Source organism: Mustela nivalis (genome assembly GCF_964662115.1).
Source record: "Mustela nivalis genome assembly, chromosome: 15".
Taxonomy (NCBI): domain Eukaryota; kingdom Metazoa; phylum Chordata; class Mammalia; order Carnivora; family Mustelidae; genus Mustela; species Mustela nivalis.
Window position 1 is genome coordinate 16,186,617 of NC_139034.1, and position 26,669 is coordinate 16,213,285.

Genomic DNA, 26,669 nt, shown 5'->3' on the forward strand with positions numbered 1-26,669 from the left:
TTAAAACTTCAGTGACTGGGATGCCCAGGTTTTGAGGACTAGCCTCTGAAATACCTGGTACACAGTATACAAACAGTAGCTATTATAATAGATTTGCAATAGATAAACATGGATTGCGCTGCTTGGTGAGGGAAAGCTGGCCCTCGTTGAAGGACCATGAAACTGTGGCCCCTTAGATGGTAGTATGGTTATTTGCTATCTATTGTTACCCTGCAGGTCTTGCCCAGCATGCCCCCAACACTTCTTGTCCTTAGGAAATAAGCAGATAGACAGGATTCACTGCAACATTAGATAGCAAAACCCAGAGAAACCTCTTTCCACCAACACTGGGGCTGGTAAAAAAAAAAATTTTTTTTTTTTTTTGCATGGCTTTATGTTGGAACTCAGGAGAGCAGTGCAGTTAAAACACCTGACTGTACTTCTTCCCTTGGTTACACAGTTTTAAAAAACAAGACTACACAACAGTATAACATGCATACCTGTCCCAACAAAGCTCCATCATTAAGACAAGGCTTGAAGGATATGCAACAAGTTAATGCTTTTTTCTACAGTGTTGGGAGTTACATTCAACTTTAAAAAAAAAAAAAAAACATTATGTTTAATGTAATAAATATGCCATTTTTCTATCAGGAAAAAGCATATGTAAGGAGCAGCAAAAAAGGAAAACTGGATTTTCATAGAAAGTAACTTCATGGGCGCCTGGGTGGCTCAGTGGGTTAAAGCCTCTGCCTTCGGCTCAGGTCATGATCCCAGGGTCCTGGGATCGAGGCCCGCATCGGGCTCTCTGCTCCGCAGGGAGCCTGCTTCCTCCCCTCTCTCTCTGCCTGCCTCTCTGCCTGCTTGTGATCTCTGTCTGTCAAATAAATAAATAAAATCTTTAAAAAAAAAAAAAAAAAAAAAAAAAGAAAGTAACTTCATTTTTGCTACAATTTATATACCTTCCCCCTCGAGCTGCATTTTTTAATGACAAAACCGTTTAGAAATGACACCATAAGATGAACTTTATTTTAAAGCTCATAAAAGGCTTCACAATATCAGTTACAAACAATCAACATTTCTTCCAATTTACACCTTCACATGACAATGTACTGTATAACAAGAGATATAGTTGAAAGTTTTTGTTCTGCATGCTGCTAACACATTTCACTAGCTTTTGCTTTACTCGTTGATTTTTAATATCAAAGCAAAAAGTCATACTCTATTGGACAGAATTAATATTAGAAAGCCCTTATGAAATCAGACTTAGCCTTGTTTATAAACATCCATACCCACACACATGCTGAAATGGAGAGCAAAATGCAAGAAAACTACCTTGGCAGGAACAATGCTTCAAGATTTTTAATCACAGCCCTCTTGAACAAGCAGTACAGTTTGTTTTATTTTCTCCAAAAGACAAAAGTCAATTTCATCCTCAGTGATGCAAATGGTAATACTGCACAGAAGCTTAGTATGAATTCACAATTCCACAGGAATCTGAAAGTTACCAAGGCAATTTTCCCTTTTAGGATCATAAAGACTACAGACTTAAGCTTTTTTTCTCTTTCCATATAATACACAAAATTTCTAAACATCCTTAAAAAAGAAAATATAAATAGTCTCAGTATGTTATGTAGAATCACATACTATGGCAAAAATATTTTATTCATTGAAGGACTAAGCCAACGTAACAGTATCTAGTCCAAGTCCATATTAATGGAACTCTTCTCATTAGGGTAACATTCCCCATTCTGATGTGGAGGCTCAGCACCAAAATTTTCTTTGCCTTCTAAATCTTCTTCCTTTTTATCAGTATTTGGGCCATTTGGAGTTCTTTCCAGCTTAGGTGATTCAATTTTTGGCTTGGGTTGTGTTACGACGGGTTCACAAGTGTTATTCAACTCCTAAGCAAGGAAAACAAAATTGGTAATCAGGTTAACTCTGGTCCATCCAGTCATTTTCAATTATTTTCCTAAGACACCACCTGAGCTATTTATTTTTTCTATCTCAAGGAATTCAATTTCCTCATGACACTTGCCCAAAACTATGGCTAAAGTCTGGTGAAAACAACAGTGAATAATGTTCTATGATGAGTCAGGAACCTGGCAAAGTCCTCACATACTTCATTTAATCCTCACAATAATATTAAAAGGTAGAAATTATGATCCCCACCTATGAAAGATGGTTCAGAGAGGATGGTTAACTTAACCTCAAGATCAGGAAACCTAGTAAGCAAAGAACTGGGATTCAAGATTATAGCCCCCTGACTTCAAAGGCTCACAATTCTTGGGGCTCCTGGATGACTCAGTTGGTTGGGCTTCCAGTTCTTGACTTCTTTGCCACAGGTCATGATCTCAGGGTCCTGGGACTGAGACCCTCATCAGACTCCGCACCTTGGAGTCTGCTTGGGATGTTCTCTCCCTCAGTCCTTCTGCCCCTCCCCCTGCTCACATGCTTTCTCTCCAAAATAAATACAATCTTAAAAAAAAAAAAAAAAAGGCTCACGATTCTTTAACTTTGTGTTTCAACATTCTTCCAGAGGAAAAGCATCCCTTGGTTTTCTTCTCAACTTTCTTCAAAGCCTCACTCAGCAAGGCCTTCCTTGATAAAATATCTGAGTCCTTTTCCAGTGCCCAGTATCTCCTAACCCTTTGACTACTTAATTTTTGCCCTCAGCACCTGACCTCATCTGATACACTTCCTCTCCTCGTTTGCTGTCAAGTCTTCCTCGAACCAGCAGGTTAACTGCCAACGGCAGTGACTCAACAAATGTATTTGTTGAACTGAATAAATAATGAAAAAATGGAAATTTAAGAGAAACACATACGATCTTCTATATTTTGTAGTATCAATAATGAACTAATAAATCTGGTCTCAATCAGGATGAGGTTAAAGAATGGTCAAAGAAAGAGTTATATTTAAGGTTCACAGGATTGCAGCTTGAGTCCCTAAGGAAACACAGCACCAAACATTAGACAATACTACTTACCTTTATTTTTGCTTTAATTTCTTGAGCACGTACAACTGGATCCTGATCAAGACTCTTTTTAGCCTGAGCATTCATGATATTGTTCATCCACTCCATCACTTCATTAACAGACTTCTCAACCTTTTTCATCTCAGATTCATCAATATGATTATATTTCTCATCCTGAATGGAAAAAGAGGCATGGTCATTCGGTAGACTTAAGTATTTAAAAGTGGGGCACCTGGGTGGCTCAGCTCATGATCCCAGATCCTGGGAAAAAGCCCCACATCAGGCTCCCTGCTCAGTGGGGAGCCTGCCTCTCCCTCTCCCCTACCGTGGGGCTCATGCTCTCGCTCAAATAAATAAATAAGATCTTTTTTTAAAGAAAGTATTTAATAGTAACCTCTAACCTGACCCCATTTCCCATGAAGTTCAAATCTATCTCTATACCAAATACAAATACCAAAAACAAATTTCTCATGTGTTCACAGTGAAGGTTCCTCAACTTAGTATCAGTTTGCAAAAATCTAGGGTAACTTCCTTGCAACGCACAAAAAGACTTACGTTATTTCTGAAGTCTGCAGCTACCTTGGCATAGTGTTGCAGCCTCTGTCCCAGTTCTTCAAACATTTTTGGTCGTTCCTCAGCTTCTTGAAACCGAACTTTAACTGGAGTGCCAATTTTCTAAAACAAGATGTAATTAAATTAACACTTGTCTAACTGCATTTTGAAAGTTTGTAGTCTAAAACACAGGCACCACATCCTAGGGGGAGAGAAGGACCTACCATTAATTCTTCCAACTTGTCAACATATGCTTGTTTAGCTTGGTCCTCTCCCTCTTCATAGAGCCAGTTTTCAGTCTCCGTGAGCAATCTCAAAAAATTCTGGTGATCCTGTATATGGAACATTAAGAATCCATACCAGTGGCAACTTCACTTTAAATTCACAACAAGACGAGTCATCCTCAGAAGTGCTAAACACTAAGTCACCAATCTTATTTCTAAGAAAGGCACTCTGATTAGCTGGACTCTCTTTACTGAAAAGTATCAAGGAACAATCTTGGCTTCTCTTTTACACGGAGACATTGTTAAGTCCGGTAAACCGCTTACAGACTTAACAATACCGTATCCCAGAGTCTACTTTTGGACAATCTATACACTGAAATGGGGTTATGGAAGAGCAATTATCTTTCTGCTTTCCAAAGCAATTAGGTTTTGATGAATTAACTTTCTATTCACTCCCACAATTATCAAAGGGAAATAGGCAAGTTGACAATTCAATCACTGAACCTGAAAAGAAAAATCATTCCTAACCAATTCCCATAATGTATTTCTACTCTAGTCTTGGGAGGTCTACGCACCTTAGGTCATCTCTCCTTCAGAATTCCAACCACAAGAAATCCAGGAAATGTCAGGGCAGAGCCAAAAACTAATGCTTATTACAAGGTAGCCCAAGGAACTTCGAACTAAAATAGACCTCTAAGTTGAAATTCTTTTAACTTCAGAATTAATCCCGAAACCATCCCAGATTTGTATCTAGCCAATTGTTTTCTAAGCCTCATTTTCACAGTTGTGCTTCTGAGATTTACTCAGAGTCACACTGACTTTGGAAGCTTAGAAAAGGGCTAAAGGGAATAGTCTGCCTGATAAATTTTGGAATGACTGGATGAACAAGTCTTCCGGGATAAAACACTGACCATAAGTAAACAAGGGAACCAGAGTCACAATAACAACAACAACAACAAAAACAAGAACAAAAATGTAAGAATGGAAGTCTTTAAAACCGAGCATTTTCTCCTATTTACCTGTCTAGCCCCCAACCCTTTAATGTCATGGACTCTAAAAATGTTTGATAGGTTCTTTCTTTTGGAAAACTAAAAAGTCATTGGACAAGTTTGAATAAAACTACATATTACTATTGAGCCTCTTTCAGGACTATTTAAACAATTTCAAGTTTTCTGTTTTCAAAAAGCTCATTACATAATCTAGTAGAGATTTAAATGTCAAATTTTACATGAAGCACTTTTATTATCTGAATGAAACAGAGCTCTACACATACCTGTTCACATATAAATTTTTCATATGGTCCACACAGCTTGTCCCTGAACTCATACACATACTCCTCCACAGCATTTTTAGCATCATTTCTTTCCTTCTCCAGTTTATCCTGCATGATCATCTTGCCCTGCCAGAAAACAGGGAAGATTAATTCCAGCCTTAGTCTTCTGCTGTCTGTAACTAAACGTTAACTAGACTCTGCTTCTTAAAATCAACAATTATACCAAAAAAAAAGTGTTTACAGTTCTAATTGATACCTCATAAGTTTATAACAGATCTTATGAAGTTCTTCATTTACTAAAATATACACAGTAGGTTGTGACTTTTTTTTTAAATTACATGATAAATAACATAGCTTTTGCATCTCAGACTTAATACAAAGAAGAAAAAAATTCAATTCACTACAATTTTCTTTCCTTTTAGGTAGTTATATGGTTGTCTCCCATTGGGAGTAATATTGGCCAATATATAATGGTCACAGGATGCTGCAACTGTATTTGAAATCAAGGATTGTAAATTTATTTATTCACTTATTAATGAAATATTAATGAGGTGTAATTATTAAATTTCAAAACACAATGCTGCCATCTCAATAAAACAAAACTATACCTCAATTATTTTACATATTCTAGACTACAAAGAAGCACAGTGTATTTTAACAGAAAATTTAGTATGAAAAAAAACTATTTAGTGTGGCTTGAGGTACCAACTGTATTGCGCCCTGTCCTAGAACACAGTGGCATCCAATTTCTGTCAAGACCTTGAGCCATCAAGCAGAATGATCTAGAGTATAGATCTTTTCCATAAGGAGGCAAAAATATAAACACCCTTCTTAAAAAAAATTAAACTGAGAACCATTAGTTTTGGATTCCTCCTATTCTTAAAACTGTATACAACGTGGGGTATGGGAAAGAAGCACGGCTATTCCTCTATTAGGAGTATGGGTAACTGGGCCAACCAACTAAATAATTCCAGAATGGAAAATAATTACCTGAAGTACTTACCTCTGTCTCAATATACATGTTAAGAAGGTCTTTCCCTAATTGCCAGACCAAGTTGGCTTCAATAGGCAGCTCAACATTCACCACCTTTATTTTGGGCTTTTTGGCTTCTGGAGGCTGGTCAACTTTCTTTTCATTTGCCTTAGGAAGGGGTAAAAAAAAAAAAAAGGAAAAATTCCTAAATCTTCAGAACAACAAAAAAATCTCCCTATCATACTTTCTAAAAATAAACTCCCTAATATCCTGAACTGGAGGAGTGCACATCATCTAATTCCCATCCACCCATTTTAAACCAGGCTGCAGCTACAACTTAAACATGTCATACTTTCTCTCAAGAATTCACCAGGATATTTTTCTCTTTGCATATTGAACTTAAATTTAATCTTTCCTGCTAAAACTTTTCTTCATACGTCTTTAATTTTTAAGCCTGTATGCAATGCCTAGGACTCCAAAAAAAAGTCTAAACTATTATTAAATTATCACATCTTTAAATACTGTCTAGAATCTAACTAACTAAAACAGACTGTGACCAAAGGTAAACACATTAGGATCACTTCTATTCCTCCTTTATACTTCAGTCCCTCCATCCCAACCAGGTATTATACCTGGTTCAATTGCAATTAGCACTATACCGATGAGTGCCTTTTAAAGTTTCCTAATGAATTTGGGGATTCTAGACACATACAGATGTAAATGTGTGTATACATATATAAATTATCTTTATTCCTACTATCTGCCTTGGAGTCATACTCCTTTTCTTAAGCAAACATAAGGTAAAAAAAGAGACAAAAGAACCTTAAAATAGAAAATGAAATGATGCAGCAAATGCTAACAGTTTGCTGCAGGTCTTTCAAAATATGTAAATACAGGGCTAAAGAAGTAAGTATCTCCCATGGCCTTTAATTTTCTAAGACTTTTCTATGTATTCCCCTTTCTACACGTTCCTACTAGCTGAGATAACAAAGAACACAACTTAGGAAACTCAGCTGTGGAACAGATTAGAAAATAACAAACGGGATAAACACACACCCTGAATGGCTGGGATAGTCAGATAGGAAGGACTAGCCTATCAGTACAATAAGCACCGCCACAGGATAATTCTGAGAAGTTAAAAACTTCAGAACTCTAGGCACTTCACAGAGGAAACTGGAGGACTTGAAAAAGGTTCAGTGGCTTGCCTAAAATGACGAAGACAGAGATGGGACTAGAACTCATGTTTCCCAGAGTTCAGTACTCCTAAAAGTCACAGGTTCAGTACTCCTTAAAGTCACAGGTCTCAGAAGTGTAGCCAGCTGTCTCACCAGCAAGGATCTAGTCAATCAGCCTGCAGTCCCAATCTCTAGCACACGAGAACCCCCCAATATACTGTGCATGCTCCGGGGCACACACCACAAGGAAAATGAACTAGAGGACACCCATCCCTCATACAACACAGGAGTACAACAGATATTTGGGAAACAAATGGATGACAGTACACACATAGCAGTTAAAGTCCGTGTAAGACTCTGACGGTACAACATTAAACCAACTACTGACTGAACCGATAGATCACAAAATGGCACTCAACAAGGAATGGATGAAGAACCCTCCAAAGGGATGTGTGAGAATGTTCCAAAGGGCTTGACGCTGGCATTCCCACCTACAACTATGAACATGAAATGGTACTCCATGCCAGGTTCCAGACAGGCACTGAGACTATCAGCAGAAGTCAGTTACTACTCAACACTAAGTGAGGGGAGGGACGGGACATTAAGGAGCTGTTGTGGCAAAAAAAGCAATGCTGCTCCACCATCATCATCACGGAACTCTTTACGGGGAGAAAAAAAGCAGCTTTCAGAGTCAGGAACTAAAGCTCATATTAGGATTCCCACAGGATCAATCAGGGCAGGAGATTAAAAACAAAATGTTTACCAAGTATAAAACAATTCTGTGATTCATCTTAAGGTAAGAGAAAACCAAACCACTAATGAAAGGTTAATAATTTACATGCAACGTGTACAAAGAGTGAAGTTCTGCAAAGCACAGAATGATCTGGAGGAACAATGTCAACTTCCCAGTATCTACACGATTATGAATTTTAAAAGGTTTGATTAGAAGCTGTCATTTTTCAAGGGACAAGCACAAATATTTAATTTAGCTTCTAATACATACTGTGGAAGCATGACAAAGAAAAATGACTTTGAAGTACAATCTGGTTATTAGCACACAATCATAATTAATTTAGTTTTGACAGGTGATTTGAGAGGAGAAAAAAGTTTACTAGACTCCTATAGCCCGTGTATTTATCATTCAGACTAATTCAAGTGAAAACTCCTCACATTAGCAGATACCTCTGACATTAGAGAAAATAAGACATGTCATGCATTCGTCTCTTGTTGCTTGGAGTGGCAGTTAATCAAGAGAAGCTATCGTGTCTAAAACAGGATATTCAATTCCCTTAGGTGGGCTTGAGTACCTCTAACTCATTTTAATTGATAAACACATAAAAAACTAAAAAACCAAAACCCTATAGAGAATAAGGTAAGTTGGTGCTGGCTCTTGAAACTGCAAATTTAATGATATCATTAATGATCACATGTTGCAACATTGTCTAAAGGAATGAACTAGAAGAGTCACTCACTTTGTCAGCATCTGGGATTTTGTTTTCTTCAGAGGTAAGTTCAGGTGAAGGGGGAGACTGTGAGGTTTGTTGACCATCAGTTTGTACCTGGGGCTGTGTTCCAGCTTCACTGTTGTCTTGCTGGATATTTTTCTGAAATGAAAGCCCAGGCACAAAGGATGTAGAAAGCAGGTGTACTTATATAAATTTAAAAGGTTACAGGGCACCAAAGACAGTACACTCAATTTCTGAAATCTTAATAGGTGGGTGAGAAAAGATACTGGATAAAATCAAAATAAATACAAAATACTTGAAAACTCCTTACAACTCTTAAACCTGTAAGAAATTATTTGAATGAGAGCAGTTAATATTGTTAAATAACCAAGCAGTAGGCATTTTGATTGATGTGATGACAACCAAGAACTCTCCTTTAGGAAACTTTGATCTAGCTTTGTAGAGCTATAACTCGCAAAAGCACAAGAAATAGATTTACTCCAGGCCTTTCTCCCAGAAACAAGATTCCAAAACTGAAATTCACCAGCAGCCATCAGCAACATATCGCCATTTCAATGAACTGAACATTTGCATAAAAAAGCCAACGATCAGTCATTCAGGGATTCCTCATTTCAGCTTACAGATACCCAAGGCTCCTCCTGTCCCCACCTTCTTTTGTGATTTAGCTATTTCCACTTCAGAAGATCTCAGGATAAAGATACATGCTAAGTGTTAGTAGACCTCAATCTCCAATAAATCAGTGCTTGCTCTATTCCTTTCCCATCTTTGGGAGAAGCCTGAAACATTCTCATTTAACTACTTTCTGTCCACCCTGAAGGCTCTCAAATTTTTCTTGCAGAGCTTCAAGAGTCTAAGGCAGACACTGAAATATTCAGAAACAAGGCACTCGTGATGTAAATATCCAAAAAGTACAAAGAGATTGATACAACAGGCATTAGAATAATGGTGTCCATAGCCAAATGGAAAAGTATACAGCACTGATCATTTAACGCATCATTTTGCAATTTTTAAAAGTGAGAACAAACCTTAGGCTCAGATACTAATGTTCCTTAAATGTTCCAGGAATAATAAGGATACGAGCTGTCTGACCACAGGATACCACACTTTCTCACATCTTAACTAAAACACTGTTCACTTGCCTCTCCATTTAAGCTATTTCTGATCATTATCCAGAAGTAAACTCTAACAGCTAATCCATCTTGAAGTTTCTTAAAATTTTTCTGTACTCATACTAATTGGAAGAATGTGAACAGTAACAACTTTCTATATTCCATGCAGATAGTTCTCTTCCTTCCCTCCCACAATTTAACAGATCACGCAAATAAAAGCAAACAAGTCCTGAAATACCAAAGCCAATTTTGCAGTATTTTTTTAAAAATCAGCTTTAATATTTGGTATATATTCCAAATTTTTTTTGTCTTTTTCTTTTTTTCTTAATCATCAGTCAAAACTGCCTTCTCATATGTGGTCAATGCCTTTAACAAACAAAATTAACATTTTAATTAAATTTGTTACATTTTGTTAATTAAAATTAACAAAACAAAATTATTACTTTGTAATAATTACTTTGTAATAATTAAATAAATTACTTTGTAATATTTTACTTTGTAAAAATATTACTTTGTAATAATTACACTCTTATTTTGTAATGTGCCAGTTCAAATTAGCTACATAGAATTTAACGATAATTCACCAAATTCTGGGCCATATATATCATCACCTAGCAATGCTATCATCATTCCCCAAAATTCTAGTATATATGCTGCCGAAGCGAGCACGTCATTCCCCAAAATTCTAAATAAAATTAAGAAAAATGTGTTTGAACCCTTCCCTACTCTTTTCCTATAGAGTTAACTCAACTATATATCCCAACTCAAAGGCTTATCCACAAACTTACATCAGTGTCTGAGTTTTCTGCTGGTCTCTGATTAGGACATTCCATATCTGCTTCAACAGAAGACCCTTCATTCTCCTCAGTTGGGATCTTCTCCACCATGGATGCTGTAGAGATGGTGAAAATGCCATGCGTATTGACTCGCACTTTGACTTTCACTCTCGATTTTTCTCCGTCTTTCTGGGCAGAAACATTCTGAACTATGAAACGGCCTAGAACAAAAAGAAATGGACAATTGTTGAAGTGAATCTAAATGTCTGTAAAGACGACAAAGCTTCAAAGTACTGCTATTCCCAAATCTTCCCATTTTCTCTACCAACTGAAATAAAACCTATCCTACTAACATAAAATAAACTTAGGTGTATGGTACTACTCCAATACTTGGAATTAGTGTTAATATCCTATAAAACCTTCAAAGGCATGGCACTTCTGTGATTGTTTTTATTTAATACAGATTCTGTAAGACAGATGACAAGAAGTCCCTGCCTCCTCCAATCCTATTTCAATAAACATAAGTGCAAACTAAACATGAAAATCTGTTAGCAAGTGTTAAGGCAGAGATCTCAAGTGATACTAAGCATTTTAATCCTACAGAGTCTTCAGAGAAAACTGTTTTCCTGAGGGAATAATCAAAACATTTTTCTATGTGTTAAGTAGGAGAGTCTGATAAAACCGGATGTCAAAGCCTGAAATTATAATGCAAAATACAGTAGTTGTAGTGCATTTCTGAGGAGGAGGTAAGAGTATGGACTCTGACCCAGTCTCTGGGCTTGAATCCTGGCCGTGTAACCCACTGCAAGTTATTTAACCTACCTATGCTTCTATGGATTGAGGTGATAAGTGTTTACAGTGAGCACATAAAACCACAGAACCAAGTGGTATATGTTAGCGCTATCATATCCACTAATAGCCTTATTATTCCAGAGGCCACTAAACCAAAATTAAGTATTTTGAACCTAGTATGCGCAAAGCACTATATGGGATTTGACACCTTTATATTTAAAGTGCTGTTTACACAAACACAAGAAGTTACAGATTTAATTACCAGGTCAGTGAAAGATATTAGAATAGACATTCAATAATTACCAAATCACTGGGGCTCAGGAAATAATTACTGTAAGACTCATTTAAAGAAACAGCATTCACTATGGGGTATCCGAGATGAGTTAGGAGAAAGAGATGTAAGATTGTTCTTTAAGCATGTGCAAGCTTTTTAATTTTGGCAATAACACTGATTTAATGTTGTACTAAAAAGGCTTGGATTTTATCCTTTGCATGATGGGGAACTAATGCATAGAATCCAACCTATTAAATTTTTAGTCTCTATTTAACAATTTCTCAAGCTAATTTCCTAGCAATAAATTTGTAAAAACGGTTTAAGAACAACAAAAAAAACAAAAAACAAAAAACAAAAAAATCAAAAAAACCACACACACACACACAACAACAAAAAATCTCTTCTGTGTTGAACATTTTTGGTGTTAAGCGCTAAGAAAGAAAACACACTGGTCAGGTTAGACCTCTACAAACAACTTTGTTATGGAAAGTTGTGGGGTAACAGTGAGTCCTGAACAGATCTTGCCATACTGGAAAATTTTACCCTCAGCCTGGGAAAGACCCATGGCCACTGAGGAAGGGATCCATAGCTCTCCCATAAATTTCCAGTTACTAAGAGTCAAAACCGATGGACAGCACCTAACCTCTCAAGGAAAAATGTACCAAAGAGATGTACTTTTAAAAGAGATTACAATAGAAAGGTCCATTTGAGAAGCTGCTGCAATGGTGTCTGAGCCAGTTTTAAACTGGAAGTAACATTCCATCTAGAAGAAAGGTTAGTATTAAAAACAGGTGGCGATCCTTTAAGCAGAGACTGTATCAGGAGAAAAAAGACTGACATGTTTCAAGACACAAACACATGGATGTGACAGCAGCACTAAGCAAGTCATTTCGTCTCTACAAGCCAATTCATTCATCAATAAAAGGAAGAGATTTCTTCATCACCATTATTCTAAATTGACAATGACTTTACATGGAATTATGTCCCACCCAACGTCACCGAGAAGAAAATTTTTTTACACTGGTACACTATGTCTTTCAAATTAATCGCTTACCTATTTTTGCTTCTGGATATGGAACTCCTTGAGGATCAGAATAGAAAGCTTCTAGCTCAAAAGGTCCCCTTCTCAAGAAAGTGAGAACTTTGGAGAAAGGAGCAGCATGGTTTCGACTAAATACTTCGTGGACCCTAGAGGAAAGGAAAAGGCATTCAGTATTCCAAGCGCTTAATATTATAATGCTACACAAAACAGAATAAATGATCTGAAATCACCAATTCTACCTCACCATTTATTAACACCAAAATGAGAGAACTATTTTGATAGGTTTGGTTGTTCAAAGACTCCAATTGGACTCATCAGACCCTCAACTGTAAAAGTCATTTGTTAATTTTTTCTCCTTTATGTTAAAATAGTTATCTGAATAAACTTGCTACATACCCTTCAGTATCTTCTGAATCATGGTTCCACACCAGAGATATTGCAAAAGGAACAGCATCTGTGATGGAAAATTCTCTAACTTTAAATGCCGGGGAAAGAATTGCACACTTTAAAAGAAAAAGAAAGGATTATCATAATATCATGAATAATTGCACTCATCTTTTAATATAAAGCTCAATTCAAATTGGATGGTAAGTTTAAATTCAAATTCAAAATTGCTTACAGTATATGTCATCGTAAGTACAAAGAACAGAACATCTAAATACTATGCCAGTCACTAAATATAGACCAGTAATACAATGGATCTCAGGATGACAACTGTTGACCAAGGTTTCATAGGAGCTTAGTTAGGGAAAAAACCACTGGCCTTGCCAGGAATGCCCTGATAGCAATCTCAATTACAAGCTGTACCACTCTGGAATCTGTGTGTGTTTCCACAAACAACTCTGTCCATATCACCTTTCAAATGTCTAAAAAACTTTTGAAAAAGATAAAACCCAAAATGTTCATATTTTCAGGTAATTTTATGAAGGAAACAATGGTAAATTCAAAGTTGAGGTGGAAAACACCCAAGTGACAGGTGGATTTAGAGAAGTCACATAAAACTGAACAAATACACAAGTAAAGTGAAAGTCAATCTCTGATTAGCACAGGATCCTTCAAAAGAAAGGCCAAAATAAGCTCTACTTCTAAAGAAATGATAAACTTCCAATGTTTTGGGGAATTAGAGCCTTAGTTAAGGAAGTACACTCCATTATCAAGGAAAAAACAGAAACAAAAACCTCAGATGCATCATGTGGATACAATGGACTACCAGCAGTAATGAGTACATATCCTTCCTTTTTAAAGGAAGGTATAGTCCTTCTAAAAACCTTTGTGTACAGAACCTCTTGCTGTTTTGTATTAAAAGTAACTATGCTAGCTAGATTAAAATTTAAGCATGGTTATCTTGAAACTTTGGTTAAAACTACTTGGTGACTATAATATTATCCTAAACATAAATACTAATTTCCTTATCAGCAACTTCTAGTTTTGGTGCTTTCACTTTGCCAAATGAACTTAAGCCTCTGAGTGGCCTTCTTACTTGATATGTAAGTTACAATCAGCTTGAAGGAGGAGGAAGAGCTGTTTCCTAAGACCACTTGTTAACTAACACTCTCAGCAAATTCCCCCCCACCCCGATCACTTCCTCCTTACACCACACTGCTGTTCCAAATGCCCTCTCTGTGCCTGGGAAGTACTGCTACCACCACACAGCTAATTCATGCTTGATTCTTGTGTTTCCTGGGTCTCCTCAGAGTCATGCCTGTTCCTGACCCACAGTTTAAGAAACAACAGCTGCAAATTTCCTTCCATCAAAAATTTCCTAGATGTTCCAGATTTGAAGATCCCTGTTTCCCCAGAGCCTTATGGCTGTTGTTTGGAAGTGCACTCCCTCAGGATAGCTAATTAGACACAGGGCTCTGCCTATTATACGACCTCATCACAGTGAAACAAAGCAGAAATGGTTAGAGGCATGAACACCAAGAGAAAAAAGGGCTGAGACAGCAGTACCTGTAGTGCACACCCTCTAGCCACAGCTTCATCTGCATTGAGTGTTGTGCTAATGTCTTTTCCAAAGAATCGGGCAATTTTTTCTTTCACAGCTGGAATTCGGGTAGTGCCTCCAACTATCTCCACAGCACTCACATCTTCAACTCGGAGCTGAGTCTGTTCCATCAGTGAGTAAAGGGGAACTTCTATCTTTTGCAGGAGGTCGGCACAGAGTTCTTCAAATTGTGCCCTTAGTAAAGAAGAGGAATGCTACTAATCTTTGGAAACATTATCTTAAAGCCAATATCCTGACCAATTTTTTAAAACAATATTAACCCAATGAATTTCTTTTTCCTTTGACAACCTCAATTCCACATGGGTCAAGTTAAACTGTACTATAATCTGTAATTTTTAACATATATATAAATATACAATACAGGAACAGAAAAGAGATGGGGGAGAAAATTAGTTATACTGGTATTCTTGGAAAAAAAAATCACTTTTATATTAAGACTGCCATTTTATTCCTTAAAACTTTTTTGGTGTGTAACCATTATCACTAACTGGCCTAGAAATACTAAGAAATGATAAATACCAAAAAGACTCCACCATAACGGCACCTAGCAAAGTGCCTGTTTAAAAAAAAAAAAAAAAAAAATCTTTGCATGGGGTGCCTGAGTGGCTCAGTTGGTTAAGCATCCAAATCTTGACCTTGGCTCAGGTCATGATCCCAGGATCGTGGACTGAGCCCTATGTTGGGATCCCCGCAAGGTGTGGAACCTGCCTTAGATTCTCTCTCTCCCTTTGCTGCTACCCCCACTTTAAAATAAATAAAAAATCACCTCTCTGCCGAAGTGACCCTAGTTTCTAATGATGTGAATAGTCCCAGCGAGTAGCACACCGTCTTGAAAATGGAGGCCAAGACTCTCAACACCATAGCTAGACGGACACCTGAGCCATAGTTTCAGCAGGAAGTTTCTTCTATTTAATCAAGAGAATTCAAGACGCACCTGTTCATCTTTCCCGAAACATCTTTGTCATTCATAAAGCACTCGATATTCAGTGGTAGGTCTGTGCTGTTAGAACTCATTAACTTTTTCAATTTTTCACACTCTTGATACAGACGAAGGAGTGCTCGTATTTTGGATTTTGCATCCAACTTATACTTAGTTTTAAATTCTGCACAAAAATGTTCCACTAACTTTTCATCGAAGTCTTTTCCTCCTAAGAAAGGATCGAAGGCTGTTCCCAGTACCTAATTTAGTTAAAACAACATATAATCTGGTTATTTTCATATTTTTAACTAGAATCTTAAATACTGCTACTCAAACAACTGAAGACTACAGATCAAGACTGCTACTTAAATTACAACATGAAATCCAAGTCAAGAGAAATGTTACTACCAAAGCCAAATGAAATGCTAAATCTCTGATTTACTTTTAATGATTACATAGGATAATCTTTAAAAAGCTGCTCTTTCTTAAGCCAGAATACTTAGAAGTATGCGAAGATAATTACATCATCTTTATAGAGAACAACTTTAGGAATAATTCTTTGTTAATATCGTTACCCCAAACTCTTCATTACCAAGAAGCAAAGTTAAGAAGCTCGGTTGATTGAAGTAAAATGATAAATACAACACATTTAAATATGTTTTGGTCACTGAGTTCTAATTTATGACTTTACCTTCAATTTTCCCTTATTAAAGGCACAGGCAGACACTTGAAAAGCTGAGTGTCCCATATCAACAAAAACTACTATCCGAGGTTTCTCATCCAGGCCTGGAAGATCCTGCTTATAGATCCCGTAATTCAAAGCAACTACCAAAAAAATAAAATTAAATTAAATTTAAAAAAAAAAAAATCAATCAATTCTTTGGTTCACATTTTCTTACCAATTTCATCATTACCAAAATAATTACACATGCAGGAAACCTGACTATACCTCAAACGCTTAAAGGTGAACACATTTCTTTTATACCTGACGTCAAACTAATTTTCATGGCATCAGTAACTTGCTCCCTTTCTGATTTCAGAACAATGCTCTCTCTATTCATTTTGCAATATATGAAGAGATACCACAGAGAAAATGTACAAGGTGCAAATACAATGAAATGTAACCACAAACAATAGCAGTCTCGTCACATAATACTTACATTTGAACCACAACCTTTGAGACTGCTTATCCAAAAAAATTAAGAATTTAATACATAACTACAGCAACTGCAGTTCCTACCAATTTCTTTTTAGATTCAACGCAAAAAGCTGATCTACCTTAAAGAGACTGTTAGCTTTTTCTGAACTTCTAAACCACTGTATTTCTAAATACATATAACCTTAAGAACACAACTTTATTGATACTTTTAGGAATTTTAAAACACATATTAGATGTGAAAGACATACATGTATTAGATATAAAACACGTGTATATTAGATATACACTGGAAAAAAGTCTTACTTGCTTTGTCTGAATACACTACATTGTAATTGACCTTTTGTTCACCTGTAATCTTAAAAAACTAGTAAAGGCTCTAGGAAGAACAGTCATTGCTTTGCTTACCACTATATCTGTAAATACAATGCCTTGCAAATGATACAGTTTAAATCAATATTTGCTAGAAGATGAATGATCAATGACTAACTGCATATATTCAGGAAATATAGAAGGGAAAACTTTTTTTTTTTTTTTAACTTAATCAATACTTATAGTCAAGGCAGTTGTAAAGCCCCAAATCTTTAGGTTTTGGGAAAACTTAAATATAAAAACCACATAAGGAAACAAAGAACTAAATTCAACACCCATAATTCAAAAGATTAAAATATATACATAGAATTTAATGAAAACAGAACCATAAATCTGACAGTGTCAATTTCTCATTAGATAGAAGCATCTGAAAAGTTGGAATTCTTTAATTTCAAATCTAACCCCTTTTTTTTTTAACTAGGCTACGTTTCTACAAGTACATGAATTATATACCTGATATGTCTTAACTCGAGTTTTGATAGTATATTCACTACTACACAAAAATAGTTCTTTTCCCTTACCAGCTGTCATGTCATTCATAAGTCTCAGGCAGTTTAGACCAACTATTTGTGCAGCATCTAATACAGATCGCCTTTCAGCATCTGTGAAGAAAGAGGGAACCTACCAACAAGAAAGGAAAGAATTTTAACTTGTCTAAAACACACACATCTGAATTCCTCACAACCACTTATAATTAAATAAAACAGTACAGCTAAATAGGTGCCTAGCAAAGTTACAGAACATAAACAGAACTTCCAGACTTCATTTCCAGCAAGTTCCTTAACTTTCAGAAGAATAATTACTTTTTAAAAAAATGTCCCAAAATTATATTATCAAAGTAATTTTTATTATAACCAAATTTTAACCCAAAATAAAAATCAGGAGTATTCACTAAGACATACTGACAATTACTTTTTTTTTTTTTTAAAGATTTTTTATTAATTAATTTGACAGAGAGAAATCACAAGTAGATGGAGAGGCAGCCAGAGAGAGATAGGGAAGCAGGCTCCCTGCTGAGTAGAGAGCCTGATGCGGTACTTGATCCCAGGACCTTGAGATCATGACCTGAGCCGAAGGCAGCGGCTTAACCCACTGAGCCACCCAGGCGCCCCCTGACAATTACTTCTATGTAATAAAAAGCTTCAGGTGTAGGAAATACCATTTTGGAACCAGTCTTAAATTTCTGACAGCTGGAAATCACAGCATTAAGTCAAATTCTAATCTTAAATATAACTGAACTACAGGTAAATACTGAAGGAACTTAAAGATAATATGGAACTAATACTAGCATATGCAACTGCTCTATAGTTTTGCTATTCATTGCATTTAAGCATTAATAGGTGATGGGGTACCTTCTAATTCTATAGAACTGTTAAGATTACAAAAACATTTTTAGGCAAAGCCTGTTGATATTCTTAAAAGAAGGAAGAGCAAAAAACAGCTCAAGGGATGGGATGAAGTTTCTTATGGTGCGGACTTGTGCTTCCAGCTAGGTTAATTCTTTTGATCGCTTTCTAGGACAACACTCTAACTAGGACACTCTTCAGGAGGTGTGTTTAACAATACAGTCATAGAATCACTTAACTAACAAAGTACCGAAGGGAAAACTTAGTACAGTGGCTTTCATTTTTCCCCCAAAGTATTTGTAGCTGCTTCAGAAAGAGAGGCAAGAGCAAAAGTGGGTCTCTGCTCACCTTTCAAATCGGAACACTGCTTTCATCAGTTTTCCATATTGCTTATTCAAAAAAAAAAAAAAAAAAAAAAAAAAAAAAAAAAAAAAAAAGGAAGAACCACTAACTTGTAACTTAATTCTTTAATTTTCCCAGAGATTAAATAATATTTTTCCAAGCGACAACCAGACAGTCTTATAGAACACCTTCTGTCTTTTCTGTCTTCCAAGGACAGTAGGAGAAATTTTAGGCCTCTGAATCTACTCTTCCATTTCCCAGGATATATTGCCATAAAAGCTTTTGAACCGTCTGGGCAGGCCATGCTGCCCGTGTTATAATGCAAAGACCATGCAAGATGCAGGGAACTCCATCACAGACTGTCTTGGTCCAGGGCATAACCACAGAAGATCAAAAAATGACCCTAGACATTTGGGAGAGAATTTCCAGCTGCCTTTTTGGTGTCCAAATAAAAGATGACTTTTGTCCATTTCAAATACACCTTGATAACCTACCAACTGCCCACTGAAGGTAGTGGGCTTGTCAGTGTTAAAAAAATCTTCTAAGTTTTGTGATACCTAGGTGTCTCAGTCAGTTAAGTGTCTGCCTTCAGCTCAGCTCATGATGCCAGGATCCTGGGATGAAGCCCCATGTTGGGCTCCCTGCTCAGCAGTGAGTTTGCTTCTCCCTCTGCCTCTCTCCCCACTTGTGCCATCTCTGTCCCTCAGGTAAATAAATAAAATCTTTAAAAATCTTAAGTTTTATCACTACTAGGAGGTGACATTATAAAACTTCTAATGAACTGGTTGTCAGCTGATGGCAGAATTCTGAAAATGTCCCATTAAATATACAAATAGAAAATCTGTTCACTGACTGTATTAGAACATTCCCCATTCAGCCAACCAGTCTCTTCCAAGGAGCCCTAGAGGAGACTCTGATTTGCACCTACAATCAAGAACCTCTGCAACTTCGGCTAAAAATATCACTCAAACATACTCTGAAATGCTCCTGAGCGCTATGCTAATACAGTCCAGTAGGATTTTGATCTCTAGTAATAGAACAGTTTTCACACATTTAATACTTAAGAGTAGCAAAAAAGGCAAATTAAAATAAAACACACTGCCTTGCTGAATTGTACTTACTGAAATAACACAATCTGTTACTGGTTTCTTGAGATTGTTTTCAGCAGTTTCCTTTAACTTCGTCAACAGCATAGCTGTTATTTGCTCCACACTAAAGAGATGTTCTTCATCCATGTACATAACCTACATTGAGGAAGAAAAATGTTTTAAACATTGTAGTACTTAAAACTACATGCTAATACTAACTTCCAAATATTATTACACATTCTCTTCCAGAAAACCTTTATTGTTACAACTGTTAGAAAAGAAGAAAACGAAGAAAAATTTAAAAAAAAGAAGAAGAATTAAAAAAAAGAAAACTTTTCTCTAGAGGTGAAGGGAAGGAAAAAAGCTAGGACAGATTTTTTTTTCCCTCTACCCAAAGTACTAGTCAAAACATTACAGAAAGTAGTAAATTTCCACTCTAACTAAAGAGATCAGTGTAGCCATTATTATTTTAATGGTGACCCTAAGATAAAAATGCTTCTGCTAATTTAAAAATAGATTTCTGGTTTTGTTATACTACTGCTCTCCAAACAACTACAACTGGGCTGTCAAGGAATAGACTTTTGTATGATAAAATAACACAATTGAGATTTTTTTCTAACCAACACTAAGGAATCCTAAATTTTAACAATTATAAAGAACTTATGAGACATAAATTAAATTATAGCAATATAATTTGAATAATTTTCAGGCATTAAGACATACCTACAGTTTATAAGAACTTGACAAAAAATAACTCATCTAATTAAGAACTTTAAATATTTACTAAGAATTAAGTGGTTTTTTTTTTTTTTTTTCCTATTTCCAACTAAGGACTATAAGGTTGACCAGTCCATATTACCTTTATTCCAACTCCACCATTTTTCATTGGAACCAAATCATAACTTAAGTTTTCCTTCTCCTTCTGAATGAAGGGGTCACTGAATGCTCGGCCATGAAACCTTTTGAAGTTAGACACTGTATTGTTTGCATGAGTGATTTGCTGCAAAAGAAATTATAAATTTAATTTTTTTTCTAATTTGAACACCTATCAGCTATTACAATTTTACAGAAAGTCAAATGTACAACCCAAACCATTAATAACATAAATAACCTCTCTGCAACCCCCGGAAAATGCCAGAAGGTAGGCAGTGAGAGGGAACAGGAAGCAATACTGTCACCAGACTTTAATTTTAAAAAAGATTTCAAAATCTTCAAGATAAAATAAAAGATGGTGAAACTATCACTAAAGCCCTGAACAAACCAAGAACTGCACCCCTTTATTTAATTTCTTTTTCCCCACTAAACTTTTAAGTTTTATACCCAATGAATAAATAAGATCTAGAAGCACTACAAGTCAAATTACTTAAAAAAAAAAAAAGTGAAAAGTTGTTACAGTCTAGTAAATTGCTAAGTGGTCAGGACAAACATTTTGTGTTACAAAATACATGGATTGGGACAATAATGGAACATTAATTATCTATACCAAAAAGAAAGAGGCAAGGATAATTCAAGAAGTTTCTAAGTGACTTAATGCTTTCAACTGTATTTTTGATGATTAGGCTCTGGATTGAAAAGTCCCACACTTCAGTGTACTTCACTCACTGAAGTCAGCAGTGGGAACTTTATTTAAAATACATAAATAATTCAAAGACCAAAAACTGAGGCTTCTGAAGTAACGAAAATCCCAAAACAGTTTACTGTTTTTCCCTGCTCCACTTCTTTTAAAGGGAGGAATACAAGTTGACAGCACTAGTTTTTCAAACAATACAGAACTGAAGCATGTTTACATACTAAAATACATTTATATACTAAAATATGACTTAAAGTATATCCAGTAACTTAAAGACTAGATCTGAGCCTCAACTGATTCTCCTCATATAACTACAAAAGACTGCCATAGTTTTAGGTCTGAAATTATCAATATTCTAAATGGCCATATTCAGGAAGATAGTTACTTCACTAACGTGTTTCTTTCGAGTATATTATTTTAAACATACAGAGCTATTTTTCTCTCCCTTGTTTTCTTTTGTATCTTGTATCTCTTCCAACTAGCTTTACTGCAGCATTTCAGGGATTAGAATTTTGTTTCTCTTTCAGCAATGTTATTTTCTGTATTTAAATGAACTTTTCCAGTTTCTCTTTAAAAGCCTCTCAGAAGAGATTTGATATTTCATGTTCTTTTGCTTTAATTTTTCCTCCCCAACCCTATGGGCTCACCAGTTTTAACGTGAGGCCTACATGGGAGGGGCATACATAAATTTTCTATCACATTAATAACAGGCAAAATTAATTTCAGTAACTTATTTTAAAGCCTAATAGATCTAAAATACTATCATTTCAACATGTACTCAATATAAAATATTGAGGAGATACTTTATTTCCTTTCAAGACTTCAAACTCTCATGTGTATTTCATACTTACTCCACATTTGTACATTTCAAGCATATCTAATGGTTACCCTTAAGACAGCACAGGTCTATATAGAACATGCTCCCAGTCTTCATTATTAAATAATCTGAAAGTGCTTCTAAATACAGAACTTCTAGAAGGAATCTTTAACTCTTAAATATACAAGAAATTTCACATGAAAGAACTTCAAGTGTCTTATTTGTAATTTTTAAAAATTAGATAAATTACAAGGTGACAAAATTACTAAAAATTAAGGTTGGCAGATTAGACTGTTAAAGTGGTTCTTAGGAGAAGAGGCAAGCAAGAGAAGGAAAAATCCCCATGTAAAGGTTCATAAAGAATACCTGCATTACATTTCTAAAACTCAAAAAATATGTAGGCTTAGATATTTCATATTCTTGTATGCCCTTGAGATTTTACCTTCAAAGACTCTCCCTTTAAAAAAATGACCAGAATTCTCTAAAGAACATACCTGATTTTTGGCTGCAACTCCAATTGTTCTGTTTTTTGATCCAAATGATATGACTGATCTAGAAGATATACAAACCACATGTCTCAAAACTGTTAAAAGGCATAGGGGCAGACATCTTTAACTGACAAGAAAATATAAAATTTCTTACCCACAGCGGGTGGTGGGGTGGTTTGAGCACAGCATAACTACAGCACAAGTTTTGGTCAGATACTCAGTGGAAGTCTGCTTAATTGCTACTCTGAGAATCCAATCTAGGTAGCCATCTTACCCAAAAAGTCTGCTCTTGGTTCAGGGGGCATTTTCCAATAGCTCAAATACCAATATAACTGTCCAGGTCCCCAATTATTAGGAAGTGCACATGAACTCTGAAAATACTTTGAATAAAAGGTAACATTAACTTGACCTTAGATACATGATTAACAAAATATATGGTGTTAATTTCACTTCTCTGTTAGCAACTCTGTACAAATCTAAGTTATCACTGTCATACCCACTGCTGTTCTGATACACCATTGGCCTCTTTAGGATCCAAAGGTTTATATAAACCCAAACAAGAGGGCCTTGAGGTTTCTGGAGTTTAAAGCTCAAGAGAGGGTCTTATAGGGAAGACTATACTTGATGAAACCAAGTAAGAATGACACAGAGCAACTACCACAAAAGGAGGTAATAATTAGTTACATTAAGTCAGCCTTGAAGAGATGAAAAACGACTTCTGTGAGATAACCTTCTCGGCAATAGAAATGGAATGGTAGCACAGAGAGAAACTCAAAGTCTTGTCAGGAGGAGGTAAGCAAATTAGGTTTTCAATCAGAGTGCAGGTAGGAGTAATAGATGAACAAAATGGGAATATGCTGAGGGTATTAAACACTAGGCTAAATCAACTTTAAATTGGCTATTAAAGAGACCCCTAAACCTAAATTATCTGAGCAAGTACTAAACAGCATTCTAAAAGAGAAGTGTTCAAGCAAAGGCCAGAATCTTCCAAAAAAACAGTTTATCATTCTAGACTCAGAGTAACTATTCACCTGCAGAACGACTGAACTCATTTTCCACACTGAAATTAATACTGCCAACCCAGAGGAATCAAACATCTATTCCATCAAAAGATTAAAGGGCATTCCAATGCTGCCCTCTGCTTACCCTTTATAAGGACATATCTGTTTCTAGTTTCACAATGGTCACTACAACCACATACACATTTTGTTCCTACTCTCATCTGAACAGCTTTTCTTCCTTTTATTGGATCAAAGAGAACAAAGATGTAAACTGTACCTAAGCATGAAAGCCCAACACTCTGTCTTTCCTACTATACTCCAATTACAGAGCCTTTTACACAGCTGAAGAACAGACTGTAAATTTGCAAATATGTGAAATCATGGAGTAAGTATTCCCAAGGCTATTCACTGTCAAATATTTGCCTATTTTCTGATTTTCCATTCACTTTCAAAAATAGCCATCTGTACTCAAATTGTGACATATACAGTCATTCTACAGTCATTCGTTGTACATTCTACAGTCAGTCATTGGGCCTTAATGTCTCATTCTATGCTTTTTATCTTGGATTTAAGGCACTTAAAAAATACCTACATTAATTTCCCCGAGAAGTAAGCAATTGTTTTCATTAACATACATGCAGACATGTTTCATGTATTAGCTTTAGAAAATAAGCCCCTCGAAAAAGTTGCTTTAATAAAACGTTACCTTTGCCCACCTCCTGCCGCTATAGAATATGGTATTTAATTCAGTGACAACATTTATCCCCGAGTTCTAGCACAAAACCGTGCAATTCTCATTTTATCTCCTTTATTTAAACGGGGCAAAATTAATAAACTAAAACACGATTTAGGATTCCCCTCGAATGGCTCTCATAAAACGAGCAAAAGGACGTTTACATCCTCACAAATGATCCCAGACACTAAGGCTGACAGCGTTAGCAACCACAAGTGCGCAAGAAGAGGTATCTGTGAAAGGAGTGATTCTCTGGTCGCTAACAACAGTCGACCCGCTCACTGGACACGCAGCAGCGCACAGGCTCTGGAAGCTTCCAGTTCATTTCGAGATTCACGATGCGGAAGAAAAATGCTCAGAAGCCCCGCATCTGCGGTGCTCAAAGATCTGCTCGGAGGGAGGGGGACAAGCTGGGGGCGGCAGAGGCAGCTCTGAGAAGCCACATGGGGAAACGGGGGCGGCCGCGGAAAGGGCGAACAGAGGCTTGCCAAGAAAACGAATAAAGTCGCGGGTCTGGCAGAGGAAGACCGACCCCGAAGCGACGACCCTGGGACACTCCACTCTAGGACTTGACTTTGGCCCCGTGAATCGCCAACACCCCCACCCTCCCCGCTCCTGGCAAGCCCCCACCCCTACTCTTGGGCAAGCGCCCTGCCCGACGCGGCCGCCGGTACCCAGACCCTACGGAGGAGCGCAGCACTCCGCACGCCGCCCTCCGATCGGCCCGGCGCTCGGAAGCCGGCCCGCAAGCCCCGGGTCCCCACGCTCCCCAGCCCCCGCCGGCTTTCGCTCCCCACTCCAGAACCCTTCCTAGCGCCCCCGCAGGCTCCCACTTACGGGGTGCACCGGTCGCTGAACTCGTTGGCGATGGTCTCGATGCCCCCGGCCCGGGCCACGGCAATGTAGCAGCTCTGCGAGCCCACATCCAGCCCCACCACCGACATGGCCGGCTCGCGGTCCGCCTCCTCCCGGGCTCTGGGTCTGGGTCTGGGTCTGCGTCCGCGTCCTCCGGCCGCCCGCCCGCCCGCTCCTTCCGCAGCCGCTTCCTGCCCCGGCCGCGCCCGGCTCCCGCGGAGTCCGACCGCTCCTCTGTGACTCGGGCGGACACACGGACAGTCGGCCTGGCTGGCGCCTCCGGCTTCCCGGGGACAGTGGCAGCTCTCAGAGGACTAAGCACGGAGGAAGGCGGCCAACGGTCTCCGCAGGTCGCTCCGCAAGCTCGGGATGGCGGCCTCGATCTGCACCCGCAGCTCACCGGCGCGGCGCTGAACTACCGGCCCAGAAGGGGAGGTCCCAGTTCCTCAGCCTTATGTATCGTACTGATCAGAACTTTCCAGAATCTGCGGCATTTACTCACCGGCGCCTCCACCGGCCCCTCCACGTGCCACTTCCGCTTCCTTCTTCTCGAGCCTTCTCGAAAGATTCTACCCAATGGGTGGCTGGTCCCTTTGGGGACGGCCACGGTTGCCATAGTGGCAGAAAAGCCGCTCCGGCGCGATTGGCTCAAGCCCGCCAGGCTGACCCACCTACGTCCCCGCCTGCCCTAGCCACGGACTCTTCGCTGTCCCAATAAAACAGACAATGAAGAATGGAAAAATGGAAAATCGTAATCCACAATTTACTAGTGGGTAATGGCGTCCGACCCTGGGGAGGCTGATCGGGCGGAGACAAACCCCACTTCTGCGGAGACCCTAGACCCCCTAGACCCTGAGGAGGCCGACCCGCGGTTCACAGAGCATGTCGGGAATCGTAGTCCAGCTTGGGAGATGGAGTGCGCCTTGCGTGCTGGGATGTGTAGTCCCGGCCGCAGTGCGTGTCGGGACCGGCTTTGTCTGGGGAGACTCGCGGGAGAGGCGGGGTGCTGCTAGTGCTTTTGCGCGCGTTCTCCAGCTGCGGTGTTTTGTTTGCTGTTTGTTTTGCGTTCGCTTCTGTTGTTGTATAGGTTACGCCACAACTGGAGAATTATGAATTACAAGAGGGAACTTCCGCTTAAGGCGCTACTAGGCGCAGTGTGTGTGTTAAATATTCTTGTATTCGTCAGCCCGCAGGGTAGTCTTCGGTGGAACAAAACGTGGAAGGTTTTTTGGTGGTGGTACTGGTTTTTTTAAGGGAAGCATTTTTAGATGTGGCGTAATATGGAAAGCTGTCTGTAATATCACTTGGTGCTTATTTTTGATGTCTGTCTTCAGCGGCCCTTGTTCTACTCTGTCACTCCTAGCCCAT

The 26,669-nt window shown here is 37.9% G+C and overlaps 1 protein-coding gene across 2 annotated transcripts; it reads right to left on the bottom strand.

Annotated features, from left to right (window-relative positions):
- Window positions 1-975: 975 nt before the first annotated feature.
- On the bottom strand, window positions 976-25,878 carry HSPH1 (heat shock protein family H (Hsp110) member 1). 2 transcript variants are annotated; one of them, XM_082701471.1, is made up of 18 exons: window positions 25,284-25,878; window positions 22,719-22,776; window positions 20,697-20,837; window positions 19,871-19,993; window positions 17,583-17,682; window positions 16,225-16,358; window positions 15,549-15,793; window positions 14,560-14,788; window positions 13,006-13,112; window positions 12,622-12,755; window positions 10,514-10,722; window positions 8,623-8,754; window positions 6,006-6,143; window positions 5,003-5,128; window positions 3,730-3,837; window positions 3,509-3,628; window positions 2,966-3,127; window positions 976-1,880 (listed from the first exon to the last, which is right to left on the bottom strand). In XM_082701471.1, the coding sequence occupies exons 1-18, from the start codon at window positions 25,388-25,390 to the stop codon at window positions 1,674-1,676; spliced, it is 2,580 nt and encodes an 859-aa protein (XP_082557597.1). In that variant the 5' UTR covers window positions 25,391-25,878; the 3' UTR covers window positions 976-1,673. The 2 variants fall into 2 exon arrangements, with proteins under 2 accessions (XP_082557597.1, XP_082557598.1); XM_082701472.1 differs by lacking the exon at window positions 8,623-8,754 and having other exon boundaries at window positions 25,284-25,844.
- Between the last annotated feature and the right edge of the window lie 791 nt (window positions 25,879-26,669).

Coding starts and splice junctions, on each gene's coding strand:
- HSPH1 (XM_082701471.1), bottom strand. CDS start 25,390: ATGTCGGTGGTGGGGCTGGATGTGGGCTCGCAGAGCTGCTACATTGCC. Junction 20,838..22,718: donor GAGTTGCAGCCAAAAATCAG/GTATGTTCTTTA, acceptor TTTCTTTTGCAG/CAAATCACTCATGCAAACAA. Junction 1,881..2,965: donor AAATTAAAGCAAAAATAAAG/GTAAGTAGTATT, acceptor TTCCTTGCTTAG/GAGTTGAATAACACTTGTGA.